This window comes from Misgurnus anguillicaudatus, chromosome 25, assembly GCF_027580225.2.
Source record: "Misgurnus anguillicaudatus chromosome 25, ASM2758022v2, whole genome shotgun sequence".
In the NCBI taxonomy this organism is placed as follows: domain Eukaryota; kingdom Metazoa; phylum Chordata; class Actinopteri; order Cypriniformes; family Cobitidae; genus Misgurnus; species Misgurnus anguillicaudatus.
The window spans coordinates 7528067-7554033 of NC_073361.2; the positions used below are offsets into that span (position 1 = coordinate 7528067).

A 25967-nucleotide genomic window follows, 5' to 3' on the forward strand; every position below is an offset into this window, starting at 1 on the left:
TATAAAAATAAGATACGCTTGGTGAAATGGTATTTCCCAAATTTATATTGAAAAGTGGCATAAGGCATATTACAAGATTCTGGGAAATTTTCAAAGTACTATATAAATGTGATATATTATTTAAAAATCACAAGTTTATATATATATATATATATATATATATATATATATATATATATATATATATATATATATATATATATATATATATATATATATATATAAAATTGTGGACACACTTGACTAAAATGATCTTAAAAATTTAAGCCGAAGGTGTATGGTTAAATGCTTACAATTACTTTTGTAAACAAATATACCTGTGCCAAACAGATAATTTTTTGTTATTAAAAAAACTTACATTATATTAAAATATTATTTTAAAATATTATTTTACACTGAATATGAAGGAAAAAGCTATCAATAAGAGCCCAGATTAAATATGAACTCTTTCTATACTCTTTAAAATTCATCCTAAATTGAAAATTTTAGAAGCTTCTTAAAAAAATGACACACATACAGTTCAACAATTTCTAGGCAAAGGGTGACAGCATTTCAAATAATAAAATATTAAAAAGTTTTGGTTTATTTTGGATGCTTTTAGTCACCAATATAATTTCCAAAGTTCCATTTGTGTATTGGATGAGTTTATTATTATTATTATTATGTTATATTTAATAATGTATAAATAAAGAACGAGTGAGTGTGTCCAAACTTTTGGCCTGTACTATATATATATATATATATATTTCAAAGAAACTTTTAGGTGAAAAAGGTTTCTCACATTAGTCTTCATCCACTGCACTGCAAAGAACCACTTTGAGAACCATTTTTGGACTACATTTGTGCACTACAAATATATTTCCGCAATACTTTCAAAATAAAGACCCTCAGAGCATTGTAAACGATATAGTTGCTATAGAATTTATGCTTTTTAATATGCTTTCAAGCTTTCAGACATATGGCGTTGTTTCACACAGTTGTATAATGAGGTAATCTGGTTCATGTCTAAGACTCTTAGGAGTCTCTGATTAATGTCACTGAGGCCAACATACACATTTTTATAGATTTCAAAGTCTTACTCCTGCGTATGAGCAGTACAATTTCTCAAAACATGGTCAACAAAGATCTTCCACTCCCTGTAGCCCATAAATAATGTCTTGTCATTGACTTTCTCACTGGAGGTTAAAAACATTCTGTGCAGATATAAATAATACCAGAAAAGATAAATGATAGCAAACTGTCCTTTCAATATGTCCCATGACACTTTATGGGTTTCTGAGAGAGTGGGGTTAATTTTGACACAACGTTGGGGGGATGGAGGTGCCGGGGGGCTAAACCATCAACAGCTGAACTCACTTGTGATTTCTCATTACACAGTGAGAAACATGTTAACCTTGCAAGCTTCTGCCACATCTGCTCCTGGTTAGTCAGATGAGGGACAGTACAGATGTGAACATGCATGTTCAATTTACAAGCATCGTCTGTGGGCACTGGGCCGTTAAAGAATTATTTTACAGCTTTATAAAGAGAAACTTTCACAGAAGTGAAACAGCGTTGTTAATGCATATCTTCATTGTTTGAAGCAAAAGAACAAACAAAAAAAAAATTAATGTTATGACTTCCTCTTAAAAATAGAAATTAAGAACCCAGTTTACGACCATTAAATCCATAAGTTTTGACTTTTCATGTTGTTTCAAATTATCTTAGGAAAGAGCGACTTATTACCAAGGGAAGTGAAAGTGCATTGGGTAGGAAAACACACCCTAAAGTCTTATAAACTGTATACTTTAGCAATGAACTGATTGTAACCAAAGCTGTAGACTGACGTGCACCTCTCCAGAAATTTAACTGTATTGTGTTTCTGATGATAACAGCTGTAATTGCTCTTTGTGCTCTTAATCTTTGTAATCAGAGACCCTACCAGAGATCATTGCTGCTTGGGAAAGATTACAACTGAACCTGCATATTATTTTTTATCGCTTAAGTATGGTTTGGGCAATGCCACTTTCTGTATTGGAGTTTCACTCTTTCTCGACACGCTAGTTTACTTTCATGCATTTCAAATTGTAGTCTAGTTATGGTATCGAAACATGTATTGCCTTGTGACCTATACAACGTGAACTGTGTTGTGAGGTAACCCCCAGAATGATAAAAATGCCACAATCAGTGCACCACCGTCTCTGGTGATATGGTTGTGTGCTTGCAGAATTATATATACACGATAAATGCAAATCGATAGGTAGATCACCAAGTAGAGCATATGGCATACACTGATGCATAACAGGACCTGCAGATAGTTAAGTTAATGACAAACAATAGCAAAACAATAAAGGGTCATTTATTTTACCCCCATAATATCACCTAAGGGATTACGTTCAAAGAGAACAAGAAGAGGTCTTAATACCGAACCTTGTGGCACTCAATGCTTTACCTTAGTATTGACAATTGTTTAATTTTACAAACATCAGTTCAATGTGGCATTGGTTGGAGATCAGCAAATGCAAACATAATTCTTCAGCCTGCTCAGTAGTATCAGTAAAGACATGGAAGTAAGATCAGATGATGATGGTCATTCGTAACAATACTTTATTATTACCATTTGGATGTAATAAAGAACATAGAACAATTACATTTGAAATGGTCTCTTGGAAAAGGAATATATTAGTGTCTATTCCAGACAATTATCTTTTAAAAACAAATTTGATATCTAAAAAAGTTGAAAACCTGACGTGTTCCCTGTTCTAATGTACTCGAAAGGCAAATTCATTAGTTTTAGAAGACAGCTCCCTGCAGGCATTAAAACCCGTCATGAATCTCTCTTTAAAACTGTCATTTCTTTTTTATTTCCATCTGACAAACTCTGACAGGCACTCTGAATCTTGATGAAGAGGAAAGAACCGGGCAATAAATGAATCTGGATTAAACATTATAACAGAGCTTGGGACCATTTGTCTTCAGTCTCAATGTAATACAATAAAAGTATAGCCCACCTAGTTTTTCCACAAGTAGAGGGAGAAAACCCGAAAACATACCATATTCGCTATTTTGTGGTGCTGACTGCTCTGCCAAATGGTTTTCCGATCACAATAATGAGTCATTCATCCAAATTCCCATTTTCTCATAGACCCGATGATGCTACTGTGTAATTACTTTCAACATCAGCTTTCTTATTTTTTGTCAAATGTATGTCTTTTATCATGCCACTTGTGTTAATTACAAGCTGGCATCTATAGAGGTCCACTGCCTCCTTGATAAACCATCCGCTGTTGACCTGACCACTTGATTTCTATATCTGTCATCAGTTTTGAGTGAGGTTAGAGGCTTGGAAGACAGGGAATTGCAAAGACAAAATCACAAAGCGAACTTGACCACCAGAGAAAGTCTATCCGTCACATTATCCATCACAAAGTATCCACTTAGAACCCATCATTCATATGGGTGGTACAGCATGCAATATATGCATCCTCAATGGCGCCATCTGCAATGCTCAAAAAGCCAGATAACTGTGGGACAGACTGTTCTAGTCATGTACATTTTTAGTAAGAGGCAAAAAACACATGTGAGTCCATTTGCCACGTAACCACGGCCATGGTAACTTTTCTGAATTGAATTAAAGGGATGGTTCACACAGAGTGGGAAAAAAAGGGAAATTAAACAGAAGTTTCAAGGTTTTCTAAATACTATGTGCAAATGTGCAGCAGTCTCTATGGCTTGTTTACTACAAATCTTCTAAAGCTATATGATAGTGAGATGTGCTTCTGTCCAATGTGCTCCTGTATAGCTTAGTGGTAGAGCATTGCACTCGTAAATGTGCAAAGCTAAACAATTTCAAATCTCCGCCTTAAAACATTAATGCCTAATTAATGTCATAGACATACAAAAGGGCACCTGACAACATCCAAATCCTTTACGTGTGGCAAGAATGGCTTATATTTCAAAAAATCTGCTGCACTCGGACAAGCAAAAGCACATATGTCTCTTTAAACCCTGGCGTGGTGCTAAGCACGTTTTAAGACCGTTTTTATAAATATGAACGTTGCCGTAGATTTTTGCGTACGCACACCCTACGATGGAATCTTTGCATGCTTGATAAAAGAGGCCAGTATTGATGCCAAACTGCATAACATTATAAACATTATAAATTATATTTGAGAGCTATAACTTCAGTCATACAAACCACTTTTTGGTTATTGTGCCTTTTTGTCCTATTAGAAGCTTGACAGCATGTGGTCACTTTAAAAATGTGGCCACAGTTTAATTGTAAACAGCAGCATGCTGCTAAATTTATCTGTTTGAGTTCAAAACTAAAAAGTTATATTATGATGTTTAAATGAACAAATTTTCAGGGACATCTTTGCTTCAAGAAACCTTCAGTACAAGATGTAACCACAGAATGGCGCCATAATCTTGGCCAATGTCATGGTTAGACCTGAGATGGCTCAAAGGTGGAGCTCCACTGGACATCTTTAGTTGTCCTCTTGGGAGATTTCTCCTCAGCTTAATTATACAGGATGAGCTTTATAAGCAGTCTCTCATTAGAGTAATACAAAACGGGATCATTAGACAGGCCAGGCTAAAATAAGATGGGCGGATGTATTTATACACCCTGACCATCATTATATTCAGGACGGAGTCAAGGCCGGATCTTACATGGAATGCGCATTATAAGCAAGATTTAGTGGTCAGCTATGCAGTACAGAGAAATATGTGGGTAGCATGTTATTTTGTGGAGGAGACCAAGTGAAAAGTCTCACAGCAGTATCTCCAAACAATAACTCAGCCAGAGTGGATATCTAAACATTGCAGTTTCCAGCTGTACAGTATATTGAGAGCCAGTTCTTAACGTCCCATCTCACTGTGAAGTGTATCTCCCAGCTTTGTTTGCACAGATGTTTGTTAGACCTCTGTTTGGCTGTGTGGTCTTCACACACTGATACAGGAAATTACATTTGTTGGGCCTTGTAGCTTGAATAAGTAAGCAGTGATGTCTTTATTTGCCGATCACACCAGCATTCTTACACATCTTTCAAACAAAGCTGTCAGAGGGTCTGATCAAATAATATGAATTGCACCCAGTTAAGAAAGCACACACTATTGTACTTACGTGCACCTCAGCTGAACCCTACACTGGGAGGGGGCACCCTTTCAAAAAATATACCTTTGTTTGCAACTAAAGAGTTCATATTAGTATCAGAGGTACATACTGGTACCAAAGAGTGCATATTAGTACCACAAGGGTATGTACTAGGACCTTTATAATAGGTGCTGCCCCAGTGATAGCTTGGGACTTTTTATGTTTTTGACAGTGCATACTGTAAATCAAGGTTAAATTAAACAGGGTCTGGGTCTGAGGTAACGTGAAACTCTCCTATAATGAGTACAGGAGGCTCCTGGTATTTGATAATCAGCTAGAAAAGATGTCATATTTAGTAAGATAAAATATAAATATGTTAAAATTATGAATTAAATTTTAAGATAAAGATCAGGGTAGTACGGTATTTGACTGCAACACACATTTTATCATACCTAGACTGTAACATTACATTGCCTTTTGTGCCTTAATGAGGTTTGCCATGAAGGATATTTTTCTTGGATCAACATTGTTTGTCCTCAAACAACATTCCTATCAACCAGATTTAGTGAATTGGAAATGCTCGGGCTGGGGGCCTGAAAAACCTTGTTATTAACTTATCATTTCCTTTAGATTTTAGGGGTAAATAATGGTTAGTCTTAGGACAGGGTGTGGGATATGGTTAGGACTGTGAAGGAATAACAGAAATTGAACCAACATAAACAAAACCAGAAGGAAGCAAGTACGTATTAACCAAACCATAGTCAGTAGCATACATAAGGATTGGCTCTTAATCTCACGCTGATCACAGCTTTTAAGATTTGAGTCCAGTCCAGTGATGAGTAGTTTATATACATGGTTCAACGTCAAACCACCCAACTCAAATCAAGCATGTGTACAATTTTTGTCTTAATATCTAAGCCGTTCAAACAGTTATGGAAAGGAATAAGACCTATAAATATCTCTGTACACTACCTAATTTTACGTTCACACTCAATATACGAATACAAATGCTTAAGAAGTTGCCCTTGGGTGCAGGTTAGCAAGAATGTTTTTCTTTTCTTCCCAAATCTCCTATTCTAGTATGCTTATAATTACCAAAGACAAATGTTCAAACCGTACAACCTGGGTCATTTCACATGATTACATACCAGCCTTGACATAGTTCTAGCATTTCTTTTGGCAAACTCCTTTAGCCAGTAAGTAAACACACATTACCAAATACCAAAAAAGTACATGGTTACATCAGTCTCTTCAAAGTCTTTTGTTGTTACTCTTAGCAGTTTGTGGTAAAGCACAGCAAAACTCGAATGCAAAGTCGCCTGAGCAATAGTTGCCAGTGTGTACTCAAACCAAGCCTTACCCATAGTTCACAAGGGCATTTTCTGGCAAAACATTACATCACCATCCTGCTTGGCAAATTGGTTTGGCTCTGTCTGTTCTTGTAATATTGAGGAAACCATGAAGCCAATTAGTCTGACTGACCAGTTTAATAACAAGACTACTACTACAGCTCTGATATTTAATTTGAATAAACACTGCACATCCAGCAAATCATTTTAGGTCTAAAAAGCACATTTGTAAGTGAATATAAAACAATATCCCGTGCATTAGAGAAACATTGGCAATTTATTACACATTAAAGTGTTACAGACTGTCAGAAATACTTTATTGCATACAAACACTCCACCGTTATATTACAGTAAACTACCAGACTGCTGTGTATTCTTCTTCAAACAAACAGAGACACATAATTATATCAATCTTAATAAACAGGCCAGATTTATATTTTGTTTTAAACCAATTCCATTAGAGAACAACAAATAACAATGAGCAAACATGGCATAAAATCCTCCTGCAGGACACATTAATAGAAAGAAATAATCTGAGAGATATGAATATCTATGCCCAGGAGAGCTGAATTCTCAACCAAACCATCTCTTTATTGCATTCATGATGAAAGTGTATTGCCTCAAATCTTTTCATTACACTAATGCGATGCTAAAAATCTTCATTTCAACACAAAGTAAAGTATTCACCCACAAGACATTTTCTTGGTTCTTGTTGTACATTGTAACTTAAATAGCAGTTGGTTAGCTACACAATAATAATAAATATGAATGTATTAACAATACAAAAATCTGGAATTTATAGAATGTGACCTTAATAAATATATGCAGTGGATGAACTCGAGCATCAAAAAACGTGCCAAAATAAATAGCTTTAAAAACAGAACCAAGAGCAGTATCTTGAATAATACATTCGGTATAATAAGACATGATCAATATATGTGCATTCGTAAACGATCACATAGATGTTTTCACTGCAAGCATTGGTGGTTTGCAAACCTGAGTCATAATATATATAATAAAATCATTCAAGAGCTGAATAAAAATGTGTGTACACATATAGATCAACATTGCCCTCTGCTGGAAACTCTGAGTACTATTAAAGGGGTCATATGATGTGACTTCATGTTTTCCTTTGTCTTTGGAGTGTTAAAAGCTATTTGTGCATATTTAAGATCCATAAAGTCTCAAACCCAAAGAGATATTCTTTCTAAAAGTGAAGGCCCTCCTAAAACGCCTCATTTAAACATGCCCATGCAAAAAAGGTGGTAACTTTTGTTGTGCATTTGGAGATAATATTCCAAATATTGTAAGGGGTGTAACATTTCCACCACCACACGCTTGAGGTATTCGGCCAATCACAACACAATGGATAGCTGGCCAATCAGAACACATTGTGCTTTTCAACTTTGTAAAACTGACATGTTTCAGAAAGGCGCGACATAGAGGAGCAACAATAATGTAAGGTATGTGGAAAACACATTGCATTACACCAAACACACAAAATAATGTTATTTTTAGCAAAGTCATATGACCCAATGCCAAAAAATTCTCATTTATTAGTTAAAAACAATATATGCAATTATGTTTCCTTAACCACTTGCACTTGTTTTAGCATTAAAGCTGATTTGGCGTTTTATAGTTTTTTAGGCATTTAGTACGGGTTTTACTGCATGATATACATTGTGCTACTTATCTTAACTGTATATTTAAATATAAAATGTAAATTCATCAAATGTATCATATGGCTTCTGAAGATTTGGAATATAGAGCATGAGTCATATGAACTATGTTTATATAAAATATATTATGCTAAATATCTCTTTGTTTTCCACAGAAAAAGTCATATGGATTTGGAGCAACATAATGCTAAATAAATATTTCATTTCTACATTTAGCAGAGGTAACTTGGGCATGTTAAATTTCTGGAAAAACTAGTCCTGTAAAATGTAATTTGTGCATTTATATTATAACAGTATAACATGTATAAAAATTAAACAATACACTTTAATCATTACACAAGAAAAATATCTACACTATGTTAACATGCATTGCATTTGATTTCACATTTGTACGATGCCTAAAAATAGTTTTTCCTTATTATCACCCATTTCCATAGCTCAAAACATCACGCCACCCTCTCGTTCCTCTGCAGAGCAGTTAGTTATTCGTTTCAAAAAACATGAAGTCCTGAAAATCAAAAGTACATCAAATATGTTATAACTATTGTAACACTTTACTGAGGTGTCTCACACATCATAAAAGCGTATTCTCTATTTTTTTATACTCACAATAAGGAAGCAGGTCCCGATCATCACTGCCTTCATTCTCACATCAAGATCCATTGGAAACTGTATCCCGAAGTTGTCAGAGTCCGTGAAGGCCTCTCGGAGAAGACCTGTCCACTGTTTGCTGATCTTCCCGATACTGACTTCATCCATAGTCAAGATCTTACAGTGGACAAAACAAATTATAAAATACATAAAAACACCTTTAAATGATTGCTAATTCACTTCTAAAATATCATTATGCAAATAGTCAAACTCTGATCAATAGTTCCCCCTAGTGGGCATTCACAGACTAATCCAATCAGACAGTAGACAGCAACACAAAGACATACATTTTATTTAAGACCCAAATAAATCCATTAGCAACTACTCTATTTTATGTATGCTGCTAATCTGCTGCAAAATATTCATAATGCTACTACTTTTAAAGTTTAGCTTACAGAAACTAATAACTGTCTTAAATGTCAGACTAGTTATCCATCACATACTTTACAGTAGGGGCAGTATCCAGTACTAGGTCTTATTTATTTAGTGGCAAGAAAAGTATGTGACCTTTTTCGAATTTCATAGTTTTTTTATAAAGTTGTCATAAAATGTGATCTTATCTTTATCTAAGTCAAGGGTATAATAATATGTGTCTAAAAATAAAAATAAAAAAATTATAAAACAAAACTTCTGATCTTTTATGCCTCACCAACAAGAGCTTTTAGGGAAGCTACGATCAAGAACTGTTGCTTTACATAAAGCTGGAAAGGGTAACAAAGTTATTTCAGAATAAGACATTAGAAATTCACCAGTCTAAATGCAAACAGTCTACAAATGTAGACACTTTGAGACTGTTGTTACTCTACCAAGAAGTGGGCACCCAGTCAAAATGACACCAAGAGCACAACAAAGACTCATCAGTGAGGTAAAGAAACAACCTTGAATGACAGCCAAAGATTTAAAGGCATCATTGGAACTTGCTAACATCTCTGTTCATGAGTCTACAATACGTAAACACTGAACAAGCAGGGTATCCAAGGCAGGACATCCACGGCAGGACACCAATGCTACTAAAAAGTACATTGCTGCAAGCCTGAAGATTGCAAAAAAGCACATTGGCACTCCACAGCGGTATTGACAAAATGTTTTGTGGACTAATGAAACCAAGATTGAACTATTTGGAAAAAACACAACGCTGCATCTGACGTAGAAAGGGCACGGCATATCATCATGAAAACTGTATCATCATCCCAACTGTAAAGTATGGTGGAGGAAACATCATGATTTGAATCTGCTTTTCTGCATCAGAGTCTGGCCAGCTTGCAATCATTGAGGGGAAGATGAAATCCCAAGTATTTCAGACAATTCTTCAGGATTATGTGATAATATCTGTACGTCGGCTGAAACTTTGTGGAAGATGTGTGATGCAACAAGAAAATGACCCAAAACACCGAAGCAAGTCCACAACAGATTGGCTTCAGAAAAACAAAATCTGTTTTTGGAGTGTCCAGACCTCAACCCAAAAGGGATGCAATGGATTGACTTGAAGAGGGTCATACACATGAGACGTCCAAAGAAAATGACAGAGCTAAAGCAGTTCTGCCAGGAAGAATGGTCTACAATTCCTCCTCAAACATGCACATCGTTGATCAACAGCTACAGGAAGCAATTTGTTTAAGTTATTGCTGCCAAGGGGGTCATCCAGTTATTAATTCGAAGGGTTCACTTACTTTCTCCACTGTAATTTTGAATGTTGAATGAGTGTGTTCAATAAAGACATGAAAGATCGGAATATTTTGTGTAATCATTTTTTAGAAACATTATGTTTGTCAATACCAGGAAGATCAGATCACATTTTATGACAAATATTTTTTTTGACACTGTATGTTAAGATATGTGAGTGCAAGCTGTTATCAGTCAAGACAGCTCAAACATTAGCCCTGTCCGGGAAACCGCCACACAGTGATTGGGTAAAGATACCTCAAAGTCCACATCTGGTAGGCAGCTCCAGCCACAGAAAGGTCCCCGGAGCTTGAGAACAGGCTCTCTATCCTCATTCTCTATGGTGAATTTAGGAAGGAAAGGGTGCCACTGCTGCCGAACATAACCCACTGTGTTTCCTGGAGGAGCCTGGATTTCCAGCTAAAGAGGGAGAAATACAGGAGAACAGGGTGTGCAGAAAGAAATTAATGAAAAATTGCTCTATGACTTGTAAACATCTTAAAGAGTACTTAGACCAGAGATGGGGACTCGAGTTTGAGACTCGGACTCGAGTGCGACTTAAGTCGCACACACAGTGACTTCAGACTCGACTTGAGACTCGACCCTCAAAGACTTCAGACTCGACTCGGACTCGAGCCGCGCGACTCGTGAACAATGTTTATTTTTAGGAAACGTCTGATGAGCTCGCTGTCATAGCTCCCTCCGTTACCTACAACCTGCCCACGGCGTAACACGTCATGTGACGTATCTGCTCCGCGCGCGCGGCCGCGAACATACATGAATGCACCGGCCGCTGCTGTGGCATTCATCTGGGGCCGGTTGCACCAGCTGTGCGTAAGTTACAACGTAGCTTAGTTACGACGTAAATGGGCACTAAGTTACAACTTATGCACTAATAAATGTTTTTGCGTTGCACCATTAAACTTAGTTTAAACGTAACAATACGTTGTAACTAAATATTTACGGAAGCCCCTGTCCATGAATAACGTTTGGAATAAGATGTCATCCAGATTATATAACATCGATGAGCTCGTATTAATTATGAAGAGCCGCAAATTCGTCAACGAGTTTTCAAGAACTGTTTAATTTTCTGTGTATCCATCAATTAAAATAAGATTTAAAATTTCTTCCTGTTTATTTTCTCTTCCATGTGTGGGATATACATTTTCAATTAAAAGTGTAATGTTTTGAGTTCGATAACATATGCTTTAACGTCTTTTTTTAACTTTCAGTTTAGGCGAGACAAGAATGAGTTTGAAATTACGTACTGTTCAGAATATTTCCTGTTTGCCCATTATAAGGCTTGTGATTGGGTTAAGAAAAATAAACGTCATTCTATGCGACAACGCATTACTTTATGGAGAGCTTACGACCTACTAGCTACGTTCTGCCTTAAGAACAAGTGGTGCAACCGAAATAAGTAAAGAGTTAGTTATAAACTAGCTAGTAGTCATGTAGTCATGTGAAAGCAATAAGCAAATCAGCTTACTACCATCTCAGAAATATTGCCAGAATTAGATGTTTTGTCTCAAGACAGGACTTAGAGAAACTTGTTCATGCTTTCATCACCAGCAGGGTGGATTACTGCAATGGACTTCTTACGGGGATCCCCAAAAAGACCATTAGACAGCTGCAGCTCATACAAAACACTGCTGCCACAGTTCTGACGAGAACCAAAAAATCTGAGCACATTACTCCAATCCTCAGGTCCTTACACTGGCTACCTGTTACATTTAGAATAGATTTTAAAGTATTGTTACTCGTTTATAAATCACTTCATGGCTTAGGACCCAAATACATGACAGATATGCTAACTGTATATAAACCTAAAAGATTACTCAGATCATTAGGATCAGGTCAGTTAGAAACACCAAGGGTTCACTCAAAACAAGGTGCGTCAGCATTTAGTTATTATGCCACCTCTAGCTGGAATCAGCTTCCAGAAGAGATCAGATGTGCTTCAACAGTAAACACTTTTAAATCTAGATTAAAAACACATCTGTTTAACTTTGCATTTACTGAATGAGCACTGTGCTGCTTCACACTGACTGCACTTTTAACTCAAGTCACTTTTATTTCTGTTTTATTCTTTTTAACATTTTAAAGTGTTTTTATTGTGATTTTATTGTGTATCTATTATTTTTACATTTTCTTTTTTCTCTTTTATATATTGTTTTCTCATTTCTATGTAAAGCACTTTGAATGACCTCTGTGTATGAAATGTGCTATACAAATAAACTTGCCTTGCCTTGCCTTGCCTTGCCTAGTAGTTACTAAGCCTCTAGTTTGGACTTTACGTCCCAGTTTAAGTAAGAACTTAAAAACGACTGGTGCAACCCTACCCTGAAGCTTTGGGTAGTGAGTGTGACGGATCCGCGGTTCGGCTCGCATGCGATTTGCGGATTAATATGCAATTTAAATAGGGTAAGTTTATCATTGTTTCTAAGACTTGCAATTGTTTAAATGGTTAAATAATTTAACCGCAAAAAGGTGCTCAAGTGAGCAGATTTCTGTACGCACATGCGGTTAAGTGTGTCCGGTCCAGCTCCAGTCAGGTCCAGAGTTGCGCTACTTTGTGTCATACAGTGTAGTCCATTAACATAGATTTGCTGAATAGAGCAATGAAAAACAACGTAAAATTTTTATGTGAAGCGACTGCATCTTCTTCCTGAAGCGCTCCGCCTGTGTTTGAGCACGCGTTTAGTGCCCTCAGTAGTGTACATACAGAGAGAAGTGTTTCAAAAGTTAAGCCAACATAAAATCTTTCTTTTCTGGACAAGGCACATACATACACGCAAAATGATCTCACAGTATTCTTTTTCTAATAAAACATTTTTGTTTATGTCTTAAGAAACCAGTCAGAAACCAATCTGGGTTTATTTGTTCTTAATAAAAAGACAGTAACCTCAATTAACCTACTTAAGTCTGTGTCATTTATGTTAATCAAACAACCCAAGACAAACAGAAAATCACTTCTATTGCTCAAAAATAATAATAATAATATTTAATTTGTAAAATAAAGAGAGTGTTATTATCCATTTAATTTAATTTATGTACATAATGCTAATTTTAGACCTTACTTAATGTGCAACTATGTTCTTTTTTATAAATGTTTATAATTTCTTTATTTGTTATTAGAGTTTTATTTGTTACAATGAGACTTGAGACTTGACTTGGCCTCTAGCCCAGAGACTTCAGACTTGACTTGGACTGAAGCTCAGAGACTTGAGACTTGACTCGGACTCGAGCTCAAAGACTTGAGACTTGACTCGGACTCGAGCTCAGAGACTTGTGAGCATCTCTGACTTAGACACATATGTCAGTATCTTTGTAAATATAATTGCACTACATATCAAACCATGTGGTATCTGTAGGCTAAAGACAGCTTTTTTACGTTTTTGAGACTTTTAGCTTAATGGTGTCAATGTTTTTTAAAAGATGTATAAATTCAGTTAATCTAGGTCCTTGCAAAATGAACCTCAGATTAAGTTCATCATTAACTCTTTACATGTTACAGCTTGCACAAGTGAACAGCCTACACTACATTAAAATTCAAGGCGAATTACATTGTATAACAAGGTAAACATTTTTATCAATATGTGTATTCCCTGGGTTTGAACCCATAACTTTTTGTGCTGGTAAGGCTATATTTTACAACTGAGCCATACAAGAACCTATAATTAGTATCGGCAGATGAAACCAATTTTTAAAAACAGTTGATTAAATCCTGGCAAACAAAAGGGGCGCATCAGAAATTGTCCTATGTAATTATTATAAAATAGTTGAGAATGATGGTAGTTTGTTCTGTGCTGCTAGGATATTACAACATAATAATTTGAAACCATGTGTAAAAAGTAAAACCTTAGCCACTTTGGAGCTTATCAAGCTGGGGATGTAGCTCAGTGGTAGAGCGCATGCTTTGCATGTATGAGGTCCTGCGTTCAATCCCCAGCATCTCCAAGTGCTTTTCTATAATAAGAACACCTGAGTAAGTGTTGCTATTGCATCTTATTTTGCAAGTCGTATAGTAGGTCCTTGTCTCTCCTTCTTGCCTCTAGTAAGACGAAAAGCCCTAAACATCTTAGACACTTTGGAGCGTGCCAAGCTGGGGATGTAGCTCAGTGGTAGAGCGCATGCTTTGCATGTATGAGGTCCTAGGTTCAATCCCCAGCATCTCCAAGTGCTTATCCGGTTTAAGAACACCTGAGTAAGTGCTTTACACGTCGTATAGTAGTTCCTTGTCTCCGCTTCTTGCCTCTAGTAAGACAAAAACCCTAAACATCTTAGCCACTTTGGAGCTTATCAAGCTGGGGATGTAGCTCAGTGGTAGAGCGCATGCTTTGCATGTATGAGGTCCTGGGTTCAATCCCCAGCATCTCCAAGTGCTTTTCTTGAATAGGAACACCTGAGTAAGTGTTGCTGTTGCATCTTATTTTGCAAGTCGTATAGTAGGTCCTTGTCTCGCCTTCTTGTCTCGCCTTCTTGCCTCTAGTAAGACAAAAAACCCTAAACATCTTAGCCACTTTGGAGCGTGCCAAGCTGGGGGTGTAGCTCAGTGGTAGAGCGCATGCTTCGCATGTATGAGGTCCTGGGTTCAATCCCCAGCATCTCCAAGTACTTATCCGGTTTAAGGACACCTGAGTAAGTGCTTTACAAGTCATATAGATGTTCCTTGCCTCTAGTCCGAAGAAAAACCCTAAACAACTTAGCCACTTTGGAGCTTATCAAGCTGGGGATGTAGCTCAGTGGTGGAGCGCATGCTTTGCATGTATGAGGTCCTGGGTTCAATCCCCAGCATCTCCAAGTGCTTTTCTGGAATAAGAACACCTGAGTAAGTGTTGCTGTTGCATCTTATTTTGCAAGTCGTATAGTAGATCCTTGTCTCGCCTTCTTGCCTCTAGTAAGACGAAAAACCCTAAACATCTTAGACACTTTTGGGCTTACCAAGCTGGGGACGTAGCTCATTGGTAGAGCGCATGCTTTGCATGTATGAGGTTCTGGCTTCAATCCCCAGCATCTCCAAGTGCTTTTCTGGAATAAGAACACCTGAGTAAGTGTTGCTGTTGCATCTTATTTTGCAAGTCGTATAGTAGTTCCTTGTCTCGCCTTCTTGCCTCTAGTAAGACGAAAAACCCTAAACATCTTAGCCACTTTGGAGGTTATCAAGCTGGGGATGTAGCTCAGTGGTAGAGCGCATGCTTTGCATGTATGAGGTCCTGGGTTCAATCCCCAGCATCTCCAAGTTCTTATCCCGTTTAAGAACAACTGAGTAAATGCTTTACAAGTCGTATAGTAGTTCCTTGTCTTGCCTTCTTGCCTCTAGTAAGACGAAAAACCCTAAACATCTTAGCCACTTTGGAGCTTATCAAGCTGGGGATGTAGCTCAGTGGTAGAGCGCATGCTTTGCATGTATGAGGTCCTGGGTTCAATCCCCAGCGTCTCCAAGTACTTATCCGGTTTAAGAACACCTGAGTAAGTGCCTTACAAGTCGTATAGTAGTTCCTTGTCTCCGCTTCTTGCCTCAAGTAAGACGAAAAACCTTAAACATCTTAGCCACTTTGGAGCTTACCAAGCTGGGGATGTAGCTCAGTGGTAGAGTGCATGCTTCGCATGTATGAGGTCCTGGGTTCAATCCCCAGCATCTCCAAGTACTTATCCGGTTTAAGAACACCTGAGTAAGTGCTTTACAAGTCATGTAGAAGTTCCTTGCCTCTAGTAAGACGAAAAACCCTAAACATCTTAGCCACTTTTGGGCTAACCAAGCCGGGGATGGAGCTCAGTGGGATAGCGCATGCTTTGCATGTATGAGGTCCTGGGTTCAATCCCCAGCATCTCCAAGTGCTTTTCTGGAATAAGAACACCTGAGTAAGTGTTGCTGTTGCATCTTATTTTGCAAGTCGTATAGAAGTTCCTTGTCTCCGCTTCTTGCCTCTAGTCAGGCGAAAAGCCCTAAACATCTTAGACACTTTGGAGTGTGCCAAGCTGGGGATGTAGCTCAGTGGTAGAGCGCATGCTTTGCATGTATGAGGTCCTGGGTTCAATCCCCAGCATCTCCAAGTACTTATCCGGTTTAAGAACACCTGAGTAAGTGCTTTACAAGTCGTATAGTAGTTCCTTGTCTTGCCTCTAGTAAGACGAAAAACCCTAAACATCTTAGCCACTTTGGAGCGTACCAAGCTGGGGATGTAGCTCAGTGGTAGAGTGCATGCTTCGCATGTATGAGGTCCTGGGTTCAATCCCCAGCATCTCCAAGTACTTATCCGGTTTAAGAACACCTGAGTAAGTGCTTTACAAGTCATGTAGAAGTTCCTTGCCTCTAGTAAGACGAAAAACCCTAAACATCTTAGCCACTTTGGAGCGTACCAAGCTGGGGATGTAGCTCAGTGGTAGAGCGCATGCTTTGCATGTATGAGGTCCTGGGTTCAATCACCAGCATCTCCAAGTGCTTTTCTGGAATAAGAACACCTGAGTAAGTGTTGCTGTTGCATCTTATTTTGCAAGTCGTATAGAAGTTCCTTGTCTCCGCTTCTTGCCTCTAGTCAGGCGAAAAGCCCTAAAAATCTTAGACACTTTGGATTGTGCCAAGCTGGGGATGTAGCTCAGTGGTAGAGCGCATGCTTTGCATGTATGAGGTCCTGGGTTCAATCCCCAGCATCTCCAAGTGCGTTTCTTGAATAAGAACACCTGAGTAAGTGTTGCTGTTGCATCTTATTTTGCAAGTCGTATAGATGTTCCTTGTCTCCGCTTCTTGCCTCTAGTCAGACGAAAAGCACTAAACATCTTAGCCACTTTGGGTGTCATTAAGCTGGGGATGTAGCTCAGTGGTAGAGCGCATGCTTTGCATGTATGAGGTCCTGGGTTCAATCCCCAGCATCTCAAAATGCTTTTCTGGAATAAGAACACCTGAGTAAGTGTTGCTGTTGCATCTTATTTTGCAAGTCGTATAGTAGTTCCTTGTCTCAGCTTCTTGCCTCTAGTCAGACGAAAAGCCCTAAACATCTTAGCCACATTGGAGCTCATTAAGCTGGGGAAGTAGCTCAGTGGTAAAGCATGCTTTGCTTGTATGAGGTCCTGGGTTCAATCCCCAGCATCTCCAAGTGCTTTTCTGGAATAAGAACACCTGAGTAAGTGTTGCTGTTGCATCTTATTTTGCAAGTCGTATAGTAGGTCCTTGTCTCGCCTTCTTGCCTCTAGTAAGACGAAAAGCCCTAAACATCTTAGCCACTTTGGAGCGTACCAAGCTGGGGATGTAGCTCAGTGGTAGAGCGCATGCTTTGCATGTATGAGGTCCTGGGTTCAATCCCCAGCATCTCCAAGTGCTTTTCTGGAATAAAAACACCTGAGTAAGTGTTGCTGTTGCATCTTATTTTGCAAGTCGTATAGTGGGTCCTTGTCTCGCCTTCTTGCCTCTAGTAAGACGAAAAACCCTAAACATCTTAGCCACTTTGGAGCTTATCAAGCTGGGGATGTAGCTCAGTGGTAGAGCGCATGCTTTGCATGTATGAGGTCCTGGGTTCAATCCCCAGCATCTCCAAGTACTTATCCGGTTTAAGAACACCTGAGTAAGTGTTGCTGTTGCATCTTATTTTGCAAGTCGTATAGTAGGTCCTTGTCTCCGCTTCTTGCCTCTAGTCAGACGAAAAGCCCTAAACATCTTAGCCACATTGGAGCTTATTAAGATGGGGATGTAGCTCAGTGGTAAAGCATGCTTTGCATGTATGAGGTCCTGGGTTCAATCCCCAGCATCTCCAAGTGCTTTTCTGGAATAAGAACACCTGAGTAAGTGTTGCTGTTGTATCTTATTTTGCAAGTCGTATAGTAGGTCCTTGTCTCGCCTTCTTGCCTCTAGTAGGACAAAAAACCCTAAACATCTTAGCCACTTTGGAGCTTATCAAGCTGGGTATGTAGCTCACTTGTAGAGCGCATGCTTTGCATGTATGAGGTCCTGGGTTCAATCCCCAGCATCTCCAAGTGCTTTTCTGGAATAAGAACACCTGAGTAAGTGTTGCTGTTTTATCTTATTTTGCAAGTCGTATAGAAGTTCCTTGTCTCCGCTTCTTGCCTCTAGTCAGACGAAAAGCCCTAAACATCTTAGCCACATTGGAGCTTATTAAGATGGGGATGTAGCTCAGTGGTAAAGCATGCTTTGCATGTATGAGGTCCTGGGTTCAATCCCCAGCATCTCCAAGTGCTTTTCTGGAATAAGAACACCTGAGTAAGTGTTGCTGTTGTATCTTATTTTGCAAGTCGTATAGAAGTTCCTTGTCTCCGCTTCTTGCCTCTAGTCAGACGAAAAGCCCTAAACATCTTAGCCACATTGGAGCTTATTAAGATGGGGATGTAGCTCAGTGGTAAAGCATGCTTTGCATGTATGAGGTCCTGGGTTCAATCCCCAGCATCTCCAAGTGCTTTTCTGGAATAAGAACACCTGAGTAAGTGTTGCTGTTGCATCTTATTTTGCAAGTCGTATAGTAGGTCCTTTTCTCGCCTTCTTGCCTCTAGTAAGACGAAAAACCCTAAAAATCTTAGCCACTTTGGAGCTTATCAAGCTGGGGATGTAGCTCAGTGGTAGCGGCATGCTTTGCATGTATGAGGTCCTGGGTTCAATCCCCAGCATCTCCAAGTGCTTTTCTGGAATAAGAACACCTGAGTAAGTGTTGCTGTTGCATCTTATTTTGCAAGTCGTATAGATGTTCCTTGTCTCCGTTTCTTGCCTCTAGTCAGACGAAAAGCACTAAACATCTTAGCCACTTTGGGTGTAATTAAGCTGGGGATGTAGCTCAGTGGTAGAGCGCATGCTTTGCATGTATGAGGTCCTGGGTTCAATCCCCAGCATCTCCAAATGCTTTTCTGGAATAAGAACACCTGAGTAAGAGTTGCTGTTGCATCTTATTTTGCAAGTCGTATAGTAGTTCCTTGTCTCGCCTTCTTGCCTCTAGTAAGACGAAAAACCCTAAACATCTTAGACACTTTGGAGCTCAACAAGCTGGGGATGTAGCTCAGTGGTAGAGCGCATGCTTCGCATGTATGAGGTCCTGGGTTCAATCCCCAGCATCTCCAATTGTTTTTCGGAAAAAGAACACCTGAATAAGTGTTGCTGTTGCATCTTATTTTGCAAGTCGTATAGTAGTTCCTTGTCTCAGCTTCTTGCCTCTAGTCAGACGAAAAGCCCTAAACATCTTAGCCACATTGGAGCTCATTAAGCTGGGGAAGTAGCTCAGTGGTAAAGCATGCTTTGCTTGTATGAGGTCCTGGGTTCAATCCCCAGCATCTCCAAGTGCTTTTCTGGAATAAGAACACCTGAGTAAGTGTTGCTGTTGCATCTTATTTTGCAAGTCGTATAGTAGGTCCTTGTCTCGCCTTCTTGCCTCTAGTAAGACGAAAAGCCCTAAACATCTTAGACACTTTGGAGTGTGCCAAGCTGGGGATGTAGCTCAGTGGTAGAGCGCATGCTTTGCATGTATGAGGTCCTGCGTTCAATCCCCAGCATCTCCAAGTGCTTTTCTGGAATAAGAACACCTGAGTAAGTGCTTTACAAGTCGTATAGTAGGTCCTTGTCTCGCCTTCTTGCCTCTAGTCAGACGAAAAGCCCTAAACATCTTAGCCACATTGGAGTTCATTAAGCTGGGGATGTAGCTCAGTGGTAAAGCATGCTTTGCATGTATGAGGTCCTGGGTTCAATCCCCAGCATCTCCAAGTGCGTTTCTTGAATAAGAACACCTGAGTAAGTGTTGCTGTTGCTCCTATTTTGCAAGTCGTATAGATGTTCCTTGTCTCCGCTTCTTGCCTCTAGTCAGACGAAAAGCACTAAACATCTTAGCCACTTTGGGTGTCATTAAGCTGGGGATGTAGCTCAGTGGTAGAGCGCATGCTTTGCATGTATGAGGTCCTGGGTTCAATCCCCAGCATCTCCAATTGCTTTTCTGGAATAAGAACACCTGAGTAAGTGTTGCTGTTGCATCTTATTTTGCAAGTCGTATAGTAGTTCCTTGTCTCGCCTTCTTGCCTCTAGTAAGACGAAAACCCCTAAACCTCTTAGCCACTTTGGAGCTCCACAAGCTGGGGATGTAGCTCAGTGGTAGAGCGCATGCTTCGCATGTATGAGGTCCTAGGTTCAATCCCCAGCATCTCCAAGTGCTTTTCTGGAATAAGAACACCTGAGTAAGTGTTGCTGTTGCATCTTACTTTGCAAGTCGTATAGTAGTTCCTTGTCTCAGCTTCTTGCCTCTAGTCAGACGAAAAGCCCTAAACATCTTAGCCACATTGGAGCTCATTAAGCTGGGGAAGTAGCTCAGTGGTAAAGCATGCTTTGCTTGTATGAGGTCCTGGGTTCAACCCCCAGCATCTCCAAGTGCTTTTCTGGAATAAGAACACCTGAGTAAGTGTTGCTGTTGCATCTTATTTTGCAAGTCGTATAGAAGTTCCTTGTCTCTGCTTCTTGCCTCTAGTCAGGCGAAAAGCCCTAAACATCTTAGCCACATTGGAGCTTATTAAGATGGGGATGTAGCTCAGTGGTAAAGCATGCTTTGCATGTATGAGGTCCTGGGTTCAACCCCAGCATCTCCAAGTGCTTTTCTGGAATAAGAACACCTGAGTAAGTGTTACTGTTGCATCTTATTTTGCAAGTCGTATAGTAGTTCCTTTTCTCGCCTTCTTGCCTCTAGTAAGACGAAAAACCCTAAAAATCTTAGCCACTTTGGAGCTTATCAAGCTGGGGATGTAGCTCAGTGGTAGCGGCATGCTTTGCATGTATGAGGTCCTGGGTTCAATCCACAGCATCTCCAAGTGCTTTTCTGGAATAAGAACACCTGAGTAAGTGTTGCTGTTGCATCTTATTTTGCAAGTCGTATAGTAGGTCCTTGTCTTGCCTTCTTGCCTCTAGTAAGACGAAAAGCCCTAAACATCTTAGACACTTTGGAGCGTGCCAAGCTGGGGATGTAGCTCAGTGGTAGAGCGCATGCTTAGCATGTATGAGGTCCTGCGTTCAATCCCCAGCATCTCCAAGTGCTTTTCTGGAATAAGAACACCTGAGTAAGTGTTGCTGTTGCATCTTACTTTGCAAGTCGTATAGTAGTTCCTTGTCTCGCCTTCTTGCCTCTAGTAAGACGAAAAACCCTAAACATCTTAGCCACTTTGGAGCTTGTCAAGCTGGGGATGTATCTCACTGGTAGAGCGCATGCTTTGCATGTATGAGGTCCTGGGTTCAATCCCCAGCATCTCCAAGTGCTTTTCTGGAATAAGAACACCTGAGTAAGTGTTGCTGTTTCATCTTATTTTGCAAGTCGTATAGAAGTTCCTTGTCTCCGCTTCTTGCCTCTAGTCAGACGAAAAGCCCTAAACATCTTAGCCACATTGGAGCTTATTAAGATGGGGATGTAGCTCAGTGGTAAAGCATGCTTAGCATGTATGAGGTTCTGGGTTCAATCCCCAGCATCTCCAAGTGCTTTTCTGGAATAAGAACACCTGAGTAAGTGTTGCTGTTGTATCTTATTTTGCAAGTCGTATAGAAGTTGCTTGTCTCCGCTTCTTGCCTCTAGTAAGACAAAAAACCCTAAACATCTTAGACACTTTAGAGCGTACCAAGCTGGGGATGTAGCTCAGTGGTAGAGCGCATGCTTCGCATGTATGAGGTCCTGGGTTCAATCCCCAGCATCTCCAAGTGCTTTTCTGGAATAAGAACACCTGAGTAAGTGTTGCTGTTGCATCTTATTTTGCAAGTCGTATAGAAGTTCCGTGTCTCCGCTTCTTGCCTCTAGTCACACGAAAAGCCCTAAACATCTTAGCCACATTGGAGTTCATTAAGCTGGGGATGTAGCTCAGTGGTAAAGCATGCTTTGCATGTATGAGGTCCTGGGTTCAATCCCCAGCATCTCCAAGTGCGTTTCTTGAATAAGAACACCTGAGTAAGTGTTGCTGTTGCATCTTATTTTGCAAGTCGTATAGATGTTCCTTGTCTCCGCTTCTTGCCTCTAGTCAGACGAAAAGCACTAAACATCTTAGCCACTTTGGGTGTCATTAAGCTGGGGATGTAGCTCAGTGGTACAGCGCATGCTTTGCATGTATGAGGTCCTGGGTTCAATCCCCAGCATCTCCAAATGCTTTTCTGGAATAAGAACACCTGAGTAAGTGTTGCTGTTGCATCTTATTTTGCAAGTCGTATAGTAGTTCCTTGTCTCGCCTTCATGCCTCTAGTAAGACGAAAAACCCTAAACATCTTAGCCACTTTGGAGTTCAACAAGCTGGGGATGTAGCTCAGTGGTAGAGCGCATGCTTCGCATGTATGAGGTCCTGGGTTCAATCCCCAGCATCTCCATGTACATATCTGGTTTAAGAAACCCCTGAGTAAGTGCTTTACAAGTCATATAGCCGTTCCTTGTCTCAGCTTCTTGCCTCTAGTCAGACGAAAAGCCCTAAACATCTTGGCCACATTGTAGCTTATTAAGATGGGGATGTAGCTCATTGGTAGAGCGCATGCTTTGCATGTATGAGGTCCTGGGTTCAATCCCCAGCATCTCCAAGTACTTATCCGGCTTAAGAACACCTGAATAAGTGCCTTACAAGTCGTATAGTAGTTCCTTGTCTCCGCTTCTTGCCTCTAGTAAAACGAAAAACCTTAAACATCTTAGCCACTTTGGAGCTTATCAAGCTGGGGATGTAGCTCAGTGGTAGAGGGCATGCTTAGCATGTATGAGGTCCTGGGTTCAATCCCCAGCATCTCCAAGTACTTATCCGGTTTAAGAACACCTAAGTAAGTGCTTTACAAGTCGTATAGTAGTTCCTTGTCTTGCCTTCTTGTCTCTAGTAAGACAAAAAACCCTAAACATCTTAGACACTTTGGAGCTCAACAAGCTGGGGATGTAGCTCAGTGGTAGAGCGCATGCTTCGCATGTATGAGGTCCTGGGTTCAATAACCCAGCATCTCCAAATGCTTTTCTGGAATAAGAACACCTGAGTAAGTGTTGCTGTTGCATCTTATTTTGCAAGTCGTATAGTAGTTCCTTGTCTCAGCTTCTTGCCTCTAGTCAGACGAAAAGCCCTAAACATCTTAGCCACATTGGAGCTCATTAAGCTGGGGAAGTAGCTCAGTGGTAAAGCATGCTTTGCTTGTATGAGGTCCTGGGTTCAATCCCCAGCATCTCCAAGTGCTTTTCTGGAATAAGAACACCTGAGTAAGTGTTGCTGTTGCATCTTATTTTGCAAGTCGTATAGAAGTTCCTTGTCTCTGCTTCTTGCCTCTAGTCAGGCGAAAAGCCCTAAACATCTTAGCCACATTGGAGCTTATTAAGATGGGGATGTAGCTCAGTGGTAAAGCATGCTTTGCATGTATGAGGTCCTGGGTTCAACCCCAGCATCTCCAAGTGCTTTTCTGGAATAAGAACACCTGAGTAAGTGTTACTGTTGCATCTTATTTTGTAAGTCGTATAGTAGTTCGTTTTCTCGCCTTCTTGCCTCTAGTAAGACGAAAAACCCTAAAAATCTTAGCCACTTTGGAGCTTATCAAGCTGGGGATGTAGCTCAGTGGTAGCGGCATGCTTTGCATGTATGAGGTCCTGGGTTCAATCCCCAGCATCTCCAAGTGCTTTTCTGGAATAAGAACACCTGAGTAAGTGTTGCTGTTGCATCTTATTTTGCAAGTCGTATAGTAGGTCCTTGTCTCGCCTTCTTGCCTCTAGTAAGACGAAAAGCCCTAAACATCTTAGACACTTTGGAGCGTGCCAAGCTGGGGATGTAGCTCAGTGGTAGAGCGCATGCTTTGCATGTATGAGGTCCTGCGTTCAATCCCCAGCATCTCCAAGTGCTTTTCTGGAATAAGAACACCTGAGTAAGTGTTGCTGTTGCATCTTATTTTGCAAGTCGTATAGTTGTTCCTTGTCTCATCTTCGTGCCTCTAGTAAGACGAAAAACCCTAAACATCTTAGCCACTTTGGAGCTTATCAAGCTGGGGATGTAGCTCAGTGGTAGAGCGCATGCTTTGCATGTATGAGGTCCTGGGTTCAATCCCCAGCATCTCCAAGAGCTTTTCTGGAATAAGAACACCTGAGTAAGTGTTGCTGTTTCATCTTATTTTGCAAGTCGTATAGAAGTTCCTTGTCTCCGCTTCTTGCCTCTAGTCAGACGAAAAGCCCTAAACATCTTAGCCACATTGGAGCTTATTAAGATGGGGATGTAGCTCAGTGGTAAAGCATGCTTAGCATGTATGAGGTTCTGGGTTCAATCCCCAGCATCTCCAAGTGCTTTTCTGGAATAAGAACACCTGAGTAAGTGTTGCTGTTGTATCTTATTTTGCAAGTCGTATAGAAGTTGCTTGTCTCCGCTTCTTGCCTCTAGTAAGACAAAAAACCCTAAACATCTTAGACACTTTGGAGCGTACCAAGCTGGGGATGTAGCTCAGTGGTAGAGCGCATGCTTCGCATGTATGAGGTCCTGGGTTCAATCCCCAGCATCTCCAAGTGCTTTTCTGGAATAAGAACACCTGAGTAAGTGTTGCTGTTGCATCTTATTTTGCAAGTCGTATAGAAGTTCCGTGTCTCCGCTTCTTGCCTCTAGTCACACGAAAAGCCCTAAACATCTTAGCCACATTGGAGTTCATTAAGCTGGGGATGTAGCTCAGTGGTAAAGCATGCTTTGCATGTATGAGGTCCTGGGTTCAATCCCCAGCATCTCCAAGTGCGTTTCTTGAATAAGAACACCTGAGTAAGTGTTGCTGTTGCATCTTATTTTGCAAGTCGTATAGATGTTCCTTGTCTCCGCTTCTTGCCTCTAGTCAGACGAAAAGCACTAAACATCTTAGCCACTTTGGGTGTCATTAAGCTGGGGATGTAGCTCAGTGGTACAGCGCATGCTTTGCATGTATGAGGTCCTGGGTTCAATCCCCAGCATCTCCAAATGCTTTTCTGGAATAAGAACACCTGAGTAAGTGTTGCTGTTGCATCTCATTTTGCAAGTCGTATAGTAGTTCCTTGTCTCGCCTTCATGCCTCTAGTAAGACGAAAAACCCTAAACATCTTAGCCACTTTGGAGCTCAACAAGCTGGGGATGTAGCTCAGTGGTAGAGCGCATGCTTCGCATGTATGAGGTCCAGGGTTCAATACCCAGCATCTCCATGTACATATCTGGTTTAAGAAACCCCTGAGTAAGTGCTTTACAAGTCATATAGCCGTTCCTTGTCTCAGCTTCTTGCCTCTAGTCAGACGAAAAGCCCTAAACATCTTGGCCACATTGTAGCTTATTAAGATGGGGATGTAGCTCAGTGGTAGAGCGCATGTTTTGCATGTATGAGGTCCTGGGTTCAATCCCCAGCATCTCCAAGTACTTATCCGGTTTAAGAACACCTGAGTAAGTGCCTTACAAGTCGTATAGTAGTTCCTTGTCTCCGCTTCTTGCCTCTAGTAAAACGAAAAACCTTAAACATCTAAGGGCCTTTCCACACCTGGTCACCTCATGTGTTCTCCCCGATCGGACAGCCATCCGATCTGTCAAAACTGTTCCATTTACATTTGGCCACATAAATGCGTCTTGGCAAAACAGATATGAATCCGATCGTTTACTCCC

At 40.1% G+C, this 25967-nt stretch overlaps 1 protein-coding gene and 30 non-coding genes across 32 annotated transcripts in view; 30 read left to right on the plus strand and 1 right to left on the minus strand.

Annotated features, from left to right (window-relative positions):
* Positions 1 to 6681: 6681 nt before the first annotated feature.
* LOC129426409 (phospholipid scramblase 2) overlaps positions 6682 to 25967 on the minus strand; it is a 61018-nt gene continuing 41732 nt past the window's right edge. For both annotated transcript variants that reach the window (XM_055182673.2, XM_055182672.2), the window contains exons 5-7: positions 10674 to 10835; positions 8712 to 8870; positions 6682 to 8610 (exon numbers count right to left, since the gene is read on the minus strand). In XM_055182673.2, the coding sequence (XP_055038648.2) occupies positions 8581 to 8610; positions 8712 to 8870; positions 10674 to 10835 (351 nt within the window). In that variant the 3' untranslated portion in view covers positions 6682 to 8580. The remainder of the gene's footprint in view (positions 8611 to 8711; positions 8871 to 10673; positions 10836 to 25967) is intronic.
* Positions 14523 to 14594, plus strand: trnaa-cgc (transfer RNA alanine (anticodon CGC)). Its single transcript has one exon. It is a non-coding gene; the product is annotated as a tRNA-Ala (tRNA).
* Positions 14725 to 14796, plus strand: trnaa-ugc (transfer RNA alanine (anticodon UGC)). The gene has a single exon. It is a non-coding gene; the product is annotated as a tRNA-Ala (tRNA).
* trnaa-ugc (transfer RNA alanine (anticodon UGC)) lies at positions 14957 to 15028 on the plus strand. The gene has a single exon. It is a non-coding gene; the product is annotated as a tRNA-Ala (tRNA).
* trnaa-ugc (transfer RNA alanine (anticodon UGC)) lies at positions 15147 to 15218 on the plus strand. Its single transcript has one exon. It is a non-coding gene; the product is annotated as a tRNA-Ala (tRNA).
* Positions 15585 to 15656, plus strand: trnaa-ugc (transfer RNA alanine (anticodon UGC)). Its single transcript has one exon. It is a non-coding gene; the product is annotated as a tRNA-Ala (tRNA).
* Positions 15788 to 15859, plus strand: trnaa-cgc (transfer RNA alanine (anticodon CGC)). Its single transcript has one exon. It is a non-coding gene; the product is annotated as a tRNA-Ala (tRNA).
* trnaa-cgc (transfer RNA alanine (anticodon CGC)) lies at positions 15991 to 16062 on the plus strand. Its single transcript has one exon. It is a non-coding gene; the product is annotated as a tRNA-Ala (tRNA).
* trnaa-ugc (transfer RNA alanine (anticodon UGC)) lies at positions 16400 to 16471 on the plus strand. Its single transcript has one exon. It is a non-coding gene; the product is annotated as a tRNA-Ala (tRNA).
* trnaa-cgc (transfer RNA alanine (anticodon CGC)) lies at positions 16595 to 16666 on the plus strand. Its single transcript has one exon. It is a non-coding gene; the product is annotated as a tRNA-Ala (tRNA).
* On the plus strand, positions 16785 to 16856 carry trnaa-ugc (transfer RNA alanine (anticodon UGC)). Its single transcript has one exon. It is a non-coding gene; the product is annotated as a tRNA-Ala (tRNA).
* On the plus strand, positions 17004 to 17075 carry trnaa-ugc (transfer RNA alanine (anticodon UGC)). Its single transcript has one exon. It is a non-coding gene; the product is annotated as a tRNA-Ala (tRNA).
* trnaa-ugc (transfer RNA alanine (anticodon UGC)) lies at positions 17222 to 17294 on the plus strand. Its single transcript has one exon. It is a non-coding gene; the product is annotated as a tRNA-Ala (tRNA).
* Positions 17659 to 17730, plus strand: trnaa-ugc (transfer RNA alanine (anticodon UGC)). The gene has a single exon. It is a non-coding gene; the product is annotated as a tRNA-Ala (tRNA).
* On the plus strand, positions 17878 to 17949 carry trnaa-ugc (transfer RNA alanine (anticodon UGC)). Its single transcript has one exon. It is a non-coding gene; the product is annotated as a tRNA-Ala (tRNA).
* Positions 19185 to 19256, plus strand: trnaa-cgc (transfer RNA alanine (anticodon CGC)). The gene has a single exon. It is a non-coding gene; the product is annotated as a tRNA-Ala (tRNA).
* Positions 19404 to 19475, plus strand: trnaa-cgc (transfer RNA alanine (anticodon CGC)). The gene has a single exon. It is a non-coding gene; the product is annotated as a tRNA-Ala (tRNA).
* trnaa-ugc (transfer RNA alanine (anticodon UGC)) lies at positions 20258 to 20329 on the plus strand. Its single transcript has one exon. It is a non-coding gene; the product is annotated as a tRNA-Ala (tRNA).
* On the plus strand, positions 20477 to 20548 carry trnaa-cgc (transfer RNA alanine (anticodon CGC)). Its single transcript has one exon. It is a non-coding gene; the product is annotated as a tRNA-Ala (tRNA).
* trnaa-agc (transfer RNA alanine (anticodon AGC)) lies at positions 21347 to 21418 on the plus strand. The gene has a single exon. It is a non-coding gene; the product is annotated as a tRNA-Ala (tRNA).
* On the plus strand, positions 22002 to 22073 carry trnaa-cgc (transfer RNA alanine (anticodon CGC)). Its single transcript has one exon. It is a non-coding gene; the product is annotated as a tRNA-Ala (tRNA).
* Positions 22438 to 22509, plus strand: trnaa-ugc (transfer RNA alanine (anticodon UGC)). The gene has a single exon. It is a non-coding gene; the product is annotated as a tRNA-Ala (tRNA).
* On the plus strand, positions 22657 to 22728 carry trnaa-cgc (transfer RNA alanine (anticodon CGC)). Its single transcript has one exon. It is a non-coding gene; the product is annotated as a tRNA-Ala (tRNA).
* Positions 22861 to 22932, plus strand: trnaa-ugc (transfer RNA alanine (anticodon UGC)). Its single transcript has one exon. It is a non-coding gene; the product is annotated as a tRNA-Ala (tRNA).
* On the plus strand, positions 23064 to 23135 carry trnaa-ugc (transfer RNA alanine (anticodon UGC)). The gene has a single exon. It is a non-coding gene; the product is annotated as a tRNA-Ala (tRNA).
* On the plus strand, positions 23267 to 23339 carry trnae-uuc (transfer RNA glutamic acid (anticodon UUC)). Its single transcript has one exon. It is a non-coding gene; the product is annotated as a tRNA-Ala (tRNA).
* trnaa-ugc (transfer RNA alanine (anticodon UGC)) lies at positions 24357 to 24428 on the plus strand. The gene has a single exon. It is a non-coding gene; the product is annotated as a tRNA-Ala (tRNA).
* Positions 24793 to 24864, plus strand: trnaa-cgc (transfer RNA alanine (anticodon CGC)). Its single transcript has one exon. It is a non-coding gene; the product is annotated as a tRNA-Ala (tRNA).
* trnaa-ugc (transfer RNA alanine (anticodon UGC)) lies at positions 25229 to 25300 on the plus strand. The gene has a single exon. It is a non-coding gene; the product is annotated as a tRNA-Ala (tRNA).
* On the plus strand, positions 25448 to 25519 carry trnaa-ugc (transfer RNA alanine (anticodon UGC)). The gene has a single exon. It is a non-coding gene; the product is annotated as a tRNA-Ala (tRNA).
* On the plus strand, positions 25652 to 25723 carry trnaa-ugc (transfer RNA alanine (anticodon UGC)). Its single transcript has one exon. It is a non-coding gene; the product is annotated as a tRNA-Ala (tRNA).